The sequence below is a fragment of the Montipora foliosa genome, chromosome 9 (genome assembly GCF_036669935.1).
Source record: "Montipora foliosa isolate CH-2021 chromosome 9, ASM3666993v2, whole genome shotgun sequence".
NCBI lineage: Eukaryota > Metazoa > Cnidaria > Anthozoa > Scleractinia > Acroporidae > Montipora > Montipora foliosa.
The window spans coordinates 5,464,626-5,474,625 of NC_090877.1; the positions used below are offsets into that span (position 1 = coordinate 5,464,626).

A 10,000-nucleotide genomic window follows, 5' to 3' on the forward strand; every position below is an offset into this window, starting at 1 on the left:
TGCGTATGCGTGATGTGTTGGCCACACCGGGTTTAGCCTGCGTAGCTGGCGGGATTTTCGTGCGCGAGTGCTTCTGATTTGGTTGCGAAGCCGTGAAAGCGAGTGGCTCAGCCGTGAGAGGATTGGTGAAGAGTCGAGTTGAATTCCCGCCTGCCCAAATTCATGGGGTTTTTTGAATTATGCGTTCACCAGTGCACGCGAATTTCGGATTGGCTGAGAGCACTGAAACGTCAATCAAATGTTTTGGTAATTTCCCTTGGGAGAGTTTCGAGAGACTGAACAAATCTTCTCGTCAAAACAAAATCAAAATATCGCATAAGCATTAACTAGAGCGTTGTCGCTCTTGAATATTCGTCGGGAAATAGTGCAGTTTTGTTGAAGCCAGAGCAGGAAACGGCCCTTAACAATCTTCTTCATGGGAGAGACGTCATGGCAATTTTGCAAACAGGTTTTGGCAAGAGCATGATATATACTGCCTTCGCTCTTGCCAAAGAAGAAATCTCTTCATCGAAAACGTGTGTGATTGTCATTGCCCCGTTGAAAAGTATTATAGACGACCAGATTTCCGAAATGTTGTCGCTGAACTGCACGGCAATGGAACTTACGACGGAAGCACTGAATGCGGTTCGAGAGAGTCCACCTCAATTTCTCTATCGCTCCGCTGAGACGGTGTTAGGAAAGGCATTCCTTGCCGCTTTAAAAGAAGACAGTGCTCTACATCGAGCCGTGTCGACGATTGTGGTCGACGATCACACACAGAATGTCAAATTCGCTACCGTTTTCCATTTTTTTCTGCACAGATTTACTATTATCGATTTCGTCTTATCATGAAACGAGCTGAACGTTTCAACGCGACCACCCGTGTTAACAATTACCACTTTAGCTTCGGTGCTTGAACTTTCAAGTAAGTCTTCCACGTTTAGATATGAGAGAAAAAGTTCGCCAGCTTCCTGTGGTGAGTCATCCGCTGTGTTCAAAGTAGAGAGTTCGTTGTGATCGCTGTCAGTGTTAACCACAGAGCTCGAAACATCTTTAAAACTTAAGGATATTTTCGCTGATGATTTTTGTCCAGTCGCTTTTTTCCCCTTATCTGGCTTGAGGACTTCTATCTGGCGATGAAATAGTTGTTGGCAAAAGCCGCTTGAATCTACCAGAATGGTCATCAACTTCCATCACAGCCGAGTTATCCTTCTCTCTTTTCAAGTTTGAGGCGATGAAGGTATTACTTGGAAGACTTACTTGAAAGTTCAAGCACCGATGAAGGTATGGAAATCAAATGCGTTCCGTATTTTCGTACCATATTTTCGTACATACTCGATCAGAGAACGTGTCGGATTTTTCAATTTCCAGTCCAATATGTGAACAGAGTTCTGCCAAAGTCAGACCTTGTATGCATCCTTCGCGCTTCGAGACCTTGAAAAGGTTTTGCGTTGAAATATACGAATTTTTTTTTTAATTCTCCGTATTTAATCTTTAGCGGACAACAACACAATCTACAATTATCATTGACGTTTGAAATAGCCCGTTGAACATTGCCAGGCTTTTTCGGCGTATCGCCCTTCGTAGCCATCGAAAAAGACGAAAGAGCATGAGGATTTGTTTTGATTTCTTGCCAAACGTGCCACACTTTTCTCGCGAAGTTTCATATTACTATCAAGCCTATGATTGGCTGGCGAAATTGAAGCCAGACAAGTTGTCACCGCGGGTGTCAAAGTGATGTGAAGGGGGCGGCAGTCAAAAACCCCTCGAATCCGGGCAGGCGGTTTTTATTTTTCTCGCGGCTTCGCCGCTCGTTCTCGCGCGCTTCGCGCGCGAATTTCGCGGCTTCGCCGCTCGTGCGCCCGGCTCGACAAAAACCGCCATGCTACGCAGGCTACACCGGGTTTAACCGGGTTAGTAGGGTGTGTCATCTTGCTTTAAATGTCGCGAAAATAACATGACGCGAAAATTAAGTTACTCACATTATGTCAATAACTAAAACAGCGACTTTATTACACACGTTTATAACAATCATTTTGAGTTATTCTGTGGTAATGTTCTGGTCCTCTTCATCACTACTGCTTTCCGTCTCTACTCCAGGTAGCACTTCTTTTGCACAATCCTCAAACTGTCCATTTACTGGCTCCTTGAGTGTCTCACTCAAAAACGCGAAATTAAAGTGAGTCAAAATGCAAAATTTTCGCAAAATCAAGAAATTATGGTGTCGCGAAATATGCGAACCTCAAAGTCGCGAAATTAACGTATTGCGAAAATTTCATGTAATAAGGTATCTCCAATTGAAAAAAAACAAAACAAGACAAAAAACAAAACAAAACAAAACAAAAAGCAAAAAAAAAGAAAAAAGAAAAGAAAACAACAGGGTCCAAGCACTTGGCACTTTTAATTGTCGTAAACAGAAAAAAATCTCTTGTAATTCTTATCAATTGTATTCGTTCTAATGCGTTTATGTATTTCAGCTTGATCGAGAAAGCACTATCCGTTAGCAACTATCTGACAATTATCCGGGCATTCAGAGTTCTCAGGCCGCTTCGAGCCATCAATAAAGTTCCGAGTGAGTAAACAACAGCTTGGTTTTGCCGTTTTTTGAAGGGGTTGAGGTAGCAGTGGGCTGACTTAGTACCAGTTGCATGTGACTATTGCTAAGACTGTGCTTTGTGCGTGATCCGCTTGATCGTCCCGGCCGCGGTTGATGTCATTGCAGCGTAATTTGGCTTGGGTTTTAAAGGTGCACGATCAAAAATTGATTTCCTTTTGCCCTTGAATAGACAGATATGTCCATAAAAGCGCGCAATTAGATACACTACGATTTTGAAGAGAGTCATGAAGTGTCCCCGGCTTGCTCCATACTCTAATTTATTAAATTCTCAACCTGGGATAATGCATTTCGCGTGCTCTGATTGGTTCACTCTATCTCGGATATCAGCTCATATACCTTAGTTTGACCTTATATGGTAAATGATTGCGCTAAGCGTTGCTAAGCTAAAAATTTCTTCCGCGGAAAGCGAAATTTCTTTCTGAATAAAGCCAAAATAGAAAAAAAACCTTTTTTTGTGTGGAACGTTTGGATCAATTTCGACGTTTAGAAGTACACGAAAAGGCAAGAAATGTTTTTGTGATGAGGCTACGTCTGTCTGACCACAAGGTATTACACAACATCGCATCTTCATCAAGTTTTTCGATTTTGCTAGGGGTTTTCTCGTTTCCTTCGCTCGTAATAGCCCATTTACGAGTTACTGCATGACTCAGTTTCAAAGCGAGTCCTGGTGCTCAACCATTCAAACGGAAATGAGTTGCATATTCTCATGCAAATCAAACTCATTTCCATTTCAATAGTTGAGCACCAAGACTCACTTCGAAACCGAGACAAACAGCAACTCAGAAATGGCCTATTCTCACTTCCAAATTTTTGGAGTTTAAGGAATTTAATAAAACAATTATTTCATTCACGCTTGTTGGATGAAACTGGTTATAGCCAACTCGGCGCTACGCGTTGCTACTCGTTGGCTATCTACCATCTCATATCCAACAAGCGTGAATGAAATAATTGCCGATTACTATCACCCAACTAGTAGACTAATGCAAATGCAGCATTTTAATTGGCTACGCTACTAGAGGACTATTTAGTATTATTAAATTCTCAGCCTCGGATAATGCAATTCTCGTGCGCTGATTGGTTCACTCAATCTCGGTTATCAGCTCGTATACTTTAGTTTGACCTTATATGGTAAATGATTGCGCTTAGCGTTGCTAAACGAAAAACGTTTACGCCAGAGAGCGAAATTTCTTTCGGTATAAAGCAAAAGAAAAACGTTTTTGTGGAAAGTTTGGATCACTTTCGAAGCTTAGAGATACGCGAAAAGGTAAGAAATGTTTTTGTGATGAGCCTGCGTCTGTCTGACCACGAGGTCAGTTACACAACATCGCATCTTCATCAACTTTTTTCGATTTCGCTAGGATTTTCTCGCTTTTTTCGCTCGTATTTCGTACTTCTAAACTTTTGGAGTTTAAGGAATTTAATAAAACAATTATTCCATTCGCGCTTGTTGGATATGAGAGTGGTTATAGCCAACTCGGCGCTACGCGCCTCGTTGGCTATTTACCATCTCATATCCAACGCGCGCTCATGGAATAATTGTTAAATAGTCCTCGAGTAGCGAAAAGCGTGACGCCCTCTTTCGTTTTACTCCGGCCAAATACATGTTTCTTCAACTTGCATTTGCTAACTTTATTATTGGCTTTTCTGTCAGAGTAGTTGGGTGATACTAAAACAATTATACCCTTCGCCCTCAAGGGCCACGGGTCAATAGCCCATTTGGCTTCGCCTCAAGCCCACAAGGACTACTGGTCTAATTGTTAATCAACTTCAAAAAGCAGTGTCTCCTTAACTCCTGTCCTCAAGTAGAGATAAACCGTTGTATTTTCCTTAACGAAAATAACGCTGACCCTTAACACTTTACCTCATTCGGCTAGACTGACAAAGCTAGGATTCTTCGTGTTGGATATCAAAATTGGGAGTGCAACTAATCGCGTCCATTTCTGGACATAAGTGTGAATAGACATGTTGACAGGAATTGGAGTGATAGATAATCAACAAGGCGCGTAGAGCCTGATTGGTTATAATCATTTTATACCCAACAAGCCCAAGTAGAATAATTGTTTAAATTAAAAAACTTCAGGATCAATAACTCTTCCATGTTGATTTCGTTTCATTCGTCGGCCATTTTTTCTCAGAGCTGAACTGAAAAGTTTTTTTTTCCCGCTCGCTTTATTGCTAACACGTTCCTTGACCATATTTGGTACAGCAAGTATATGAACCAATGGCTTGTGTCCGGCGAGCCAATGAAAATGCTGGAAATCTGATATCCGTAGTTCAGTTTTTACTAAAATATATTATTATCCATGCATTGCCGATTTGAGTGTCATAGGAAACACAGATGTGGTTTTCATCCAGTTTATTCCTCTGTTGCAGGTATTCGCATACTTGTCACTCTCCTTCTTGACACTCTTCCAATGCTGGGCAACGTGCTCTTGCTGTCATTTTTGATATTCTTCGTTTTTGGTATCATCAGCGTACAGCTATGGCAAGGAAAGCTAAGAAACCGATGCTTCACCGAATTTCCCAGAAATTCAACTTTTTTCACAAGGTATTTTTCCAGATAATACAGATGATGATGATGATGATGATGACGATTATTACTATTATATACAAGTCCTCGAGTTGAAAACCCTTGATTGTCATTTAGGGAAAAATATAGAATTTTGTTGCTGTGAAAGCCAAGAAGATGCGGCGTTATCTCATACCCTGGCCATCTCACCCCTCAGCGAGGAATACCGCTAAAAGTGTTACATTAGGCAGAGGCTGCATGATTTCCATGAATGAAAAGTGAACCAACCTTTTCCCCTTAGAATTATTCTCTACTGTGAGCAAACTCGGAAAAATAAAATGTAAGACCTCAAATTTGTATTTTAACAAAACTAGAGATAATTGTGCTTAACTTCCTAGATATAACAAATCCCATTTTTACAAGCCTTCCTTCGATGAACCTGATTTTGTCTGCTCCCTTCCGGACGATTCCGGCACCAGCAAGTGTTCTGATATCAGCCTGTATTATGAGAGAGATAAGGAATGTCATGGCTCGATTGAAAATAACTCCGTGCGTGTTAACTGGAATACGTATTACAATACCTGCAAGCCAGGCGGACAAAACCCATTTTATAATCTAACGTCGTTTGACAACATTGGCATTGCATGGATCGTCATATTTCAGGTAAATTTTGTAACAGACAGTGAACGGCCGTAAACTTTACCTGAGTAATTGGCCTTCAGTTTGGCCAGCAAGTGATAAATAATGCAGTAACCTATTGTCTTTGCAATCGTTTACTCTAATTTACTAACCGAAAATGTTTCCTCAAACTCTCAAGCAATGAAATGACACGAAAAAGTAGCGTTTGTTGACATCTGAAGCAGACATGCATTATGATTCATTGTCCCCCAAAATTGTCCATGTAACCGGTTCAGTCTCCCATGCAATCTCAAAATCAATCAGGCTTCCGCCTGATCATAACTTCGGGGATTACTGGGAACGACCGGTAATTTTAGAGTGTACCTACTCATCGTTCCTATGCAGTCTTCGTAATTATAACCTCCTATAACCTATAACTATAACTATAACTATAACCTACCTACCTATCTTCGTAACGATAACCTATTGCCTCTGCCTCTGTTTACCCTTAGCTATGCTATCAGTGAAATCTAAGGCCACGCTAGGAGATCGGGCATTCGCCGTCGCAGCGCCGTCATTAGGGAGCTTAAGCAACGACAACGGCGACGGCAACGAGAACGTCACGAATTTGCATATTTAGTGTTAAAAACAATAGCATCGCACGCCCTGAACGTGCGTTTTTCACTTTTGTCCATTTCGTTGCCGTCATCAGCAAAACAACAACGTGAAATAGCCAAGTTTTTGGTTTTACGAAGAACGTCAGCACTTGAGGATAAATTTTCATTTTCTCTCCTAAAATGGAGTGCTGTTCCGACTGGTGTCATCTTTGAGGATTTACCACACCCTTGTCATCTTAAAAACGTTGAAATAGTCACGAAGCGATTAAAATCACGTAAATTTATATTTTGAGATGACGTTCTCGTTGCCGTCGCCGTTGTCGTTGCTTAAGCTCCCTATTAGGGAACTTAAGCAGAGTTTTGAGGATTTATACCGACACCCTTGTAACCCGTACTTAAAACGTTTTGTTAGCAAAGGTTGCTCAGTCATTGCGAACTGAGCGATCAAAAAACGCCAAAATGCTAAATTTATATTTGATGACGACATTTGTGCAAAATCGTTCTCGTTGCCACGTCCCGCCAAAATGACGCTGGTTTGTCGTCACTGCTTATGAGCTCGCCTATTCGTTCTCGGACTAGAATCTAAGCATTAGGGAACTTAAGCAACGACAACGGCAACGGCAACGAGAACGTTCACAAATTTGCATATTTAGTAGGCAAAAACAATAGCTTTGCACGCCCTGCACGTGCGTTTTGCACTTTTGTCCATTTCTTTGCCGTCGTCAGCAAAACTACAACGTGAAACAGCCAAATTTGAGGTTTTATGGACAACGTCATTACTTGAGGATAAATTTTCATTTTCTGCCCTTAATTGAGCGCCGTTCCTACGAGCGTCATTTTTGAGGAACTACCACACCCCCTTCATATCAAAAAAGTTGAAATAGTAACGAAGCGATTACAATAACGCGAATTTATATTTTGAGATGACGTTCTCGTTGCCGTCGCCGTCGTCGTTGCTTAAGTTCCCAATTGTGGAACTCTCTGCCTAGTGAGCTTCGCTCAATCACTTGTGTAAATAGTTTTAAAGCTCATCTTAAGGCCTTTTTTTTAGACATGCATATACTTAACAGAGATTTTAATAATACTTTCGCTAATTATATATCAATTAGTTTTTACCATATTGTATATATTTTTTAATGTATTAGTAGTCCTTGCCTTATTTTTAGTTAGATATTTATCTATTATTTCTCGTATTTATAACTTAAGAATGCGCATCTGATCATAGTCATGGTAAGATGCGCACTAGAAATGAATAAATTATTATTATTATTATTATTACTATTATTATTATTATTATTGCTATTATTATTATTTATTATTTGAAGTGCGGGCTGTAGACTTTCATCTATAACCCGCACTTCAAAATTCACGTTCATTTCATTTCATTTCATTCATAGAGTCTTTCACGAGAACAAATGAACCTAACAAATTGATCTGCTCCCAACTGTGTGGCTTCATAGCTCAGTTAGTAGAGCATTGCACCTTTATCGCAGGGGGCATGGGCTCGAATCCCATTGAAAGCGTCTGAATTTTTCAAGTGTCCGAGTAGAGAGGTGTGCTATTAGAGACAATTATTTAAATTGTTTAGATAAGTGCGAGGAACACTTCTTTCCCTTATTTATTCGCAGGTTATTACCCTCGAGGGGTGGTCAGATATGATGTATTTTGTCCAAGATTCTCACAGTTTTTGGAGTTGGATATACTTTGTTGTTCTAATAGTGGTAAGTATGATATCAGAACACTTCGATGTTTAGAGAGATTAAGTAAGCATCATGTTTACGGCAAACGACAAACGTCAGACTAAAATTTGCTTTTTTGTCAAAAACAGAAGAAACTCGTCTGATATGAGCTCATTTCTTGCCTGTTAGTAGCGGGTATCAAGTAACTTTTCAGTAGAGAGAGACGAGTTAGAATGACATATAATTTTCATGCCGTTTTATGACAAGCAGCAGCCCATCGTTTCGCGTTTGCCGTTTCGCGTTTGCCGTTTCACATAAACACGATGCTTAATCTCTCTATTATTGCATGGAGTTCCTGAGGCGGTTTTCCCTTCGTGGTATATGACATCATCGAGAGGGCAAATACCCGGATGTCTTAGTTCTTGCGGAGCTTAATTATAACCATGAGGGTCTATATGACGTGGTCTTTAGATCGGGGAACGAGGACGACTAAGAGCACGAGTTTCCCGTACTAAGCATGCGCATAAGGTTCGGAGGCCGACATTTTTCGAAGTGCGCATGCTCAGAACGGAAAACTGGTACTCGTAGTCGCCCTAGGTTCCTAGTGCTGTTACATTTGGTTTCAAAATTTGGGTCCTTGAGGATATAAAAATAACTCTAATAGACCGTCTTCATAAATCGCTCCCAATAAATTATTCTTTTGTCTTTGTGTTAATCATTCTCACTAGCCTGAATTTGGAGCTATTTAAAAAAAAAAATTTTCCTGCTAACGAGGCTAGTGAGGATGATTAGCATGAAGACAAAGAATAATTTCTTGACTGCCATTTATGAATACGGTCTATGAGAAAAGAAAAAGATAGCGCAACTGAAGGAGCGTTTCTGTGCTGTCATTCGCAAACACAGCCTTTTGATCGAATTGACGTGCCTGCCCATGTTTTTAGCGAGCAAAATGTCGTTCCGAATAAGTCTTAGTTCAATCCTGAGTTGGAGTGCAAACCGAGTACTAAAGATGGACACTCCTGTATGAGCTCCTTTTACAATAAGATAATAAGCTAATCCGTACGGTAAGTAAAGATTTGCTATATGAAAGCAGTTTTAAGAAAACACTCCGCTGTGTTATTGTTTCAGGTGGGCTCATTTTTCCTGGTGAATTTGTGCCTGGTAGTTATCACAATGCAGTTCCAAGAAACGAAAGCGCGAGAGATACAACTGATTGAAAATACCAAAGATCAAGCTAAACTCAGTTCATCAAAGCCAATAAATGCAGTTACAAAGTTTCTGAAAAACTTATGCATTTGTAGAACTGAAGATGCGGAGCCCCGGATTCATCATCATCATCATCATCATTTCTACCATCATCATCATTTCCATCATCACGTTTATAACTGCTTTGTGCCACCTTCACCAGGAATATTCCCGGCTTGTGCATCGGTCGATTCTGCGTTTTTTCCTTCGGGAGATCATATGCCTCAAATCCAGGTAAACGGAGAAGCAATGGCGCCTTTTTCCCCAAACTCTGAGCGGTCTGAGATCAATCAAGATCTTCTAGCTCCGCCGGAAAGAGCTTCTCGAAGAAATTCCAGAACATCAATTTGCTCGCATACTTTATCAATTCACTCTGAAACATCCTCGGCTGTATCTGTTGAAGACATCGTAGCGCAAACGAAATCAAGTGTAACTTTGAACATTCCCTCACCAACTGTCAACGCCGGTTTTTTTGCATTTGCTTCAAATAGCAGCGCCTGTAAAAATAGAGAAAGTTCTTGTACCGGAAGTTCGGAGGTCTCTGCGTCTGCAACAGTGTCAGCGGAAATTAATCCACAATCTCCTGGTGCTGTTATACGCACAAGTACAGCGAGAAAGAAAGGAACTGATTCGGAAATGAAGACCAAAGGAGAACATAAGCCTTCAACTCGATTAAAAGACAGAGATTTATTGAAATGTCGTCGCTTTAGCCAGCCAGCTCATTGCATCGAAATGA

The 10,000-nt window shown here is 40.7% G+C and overlaps 1 protein-coding gene across 7 annotated transcripts in view; it reads left to right on the forward strand.

The window, feature by feature from the left end:
* LOC137969429 (voltage-dependent T-type calcium channel subunit alpha-1H-like) overlaps positions 1-10,000 on the forward strand; it is a 38,389-nt gene that overhangs the window by 8,329 nt on the left and 20,060 nt on the right. For 6 of the 7 annotated variants that reach the window (XM_068815647.1, XM_068815648.1, XM_068815652.1 and 3 more), the window contains 5 exons: positions 2,457-2,551; positions 4,970-5,144; positions 5,504-5,768; positions 7,969-8,061; positions 9,148-10,000. The exon at positions 9,148-10,000 is cut by the window's right edge and continues 443 nt beyond it. In XM_068815647.1, the coding sequence (XP_068671748.1) occupies positions 2,457-2,551; positions 4,970-5,144; positions 5,504-5,768; positions 7,969-8,061; positions 9,148-10,000 (1,481 nt within the window). The remainder of the gene's footprint in view (positions 1-2,456; positions 2,552-4,969; positions 5,145-5,503; positions 5,769-7,968; positions 8,062-9,147) is intronic. The other variant, XM_068815653.1, reaches the window with a different exon arrangement.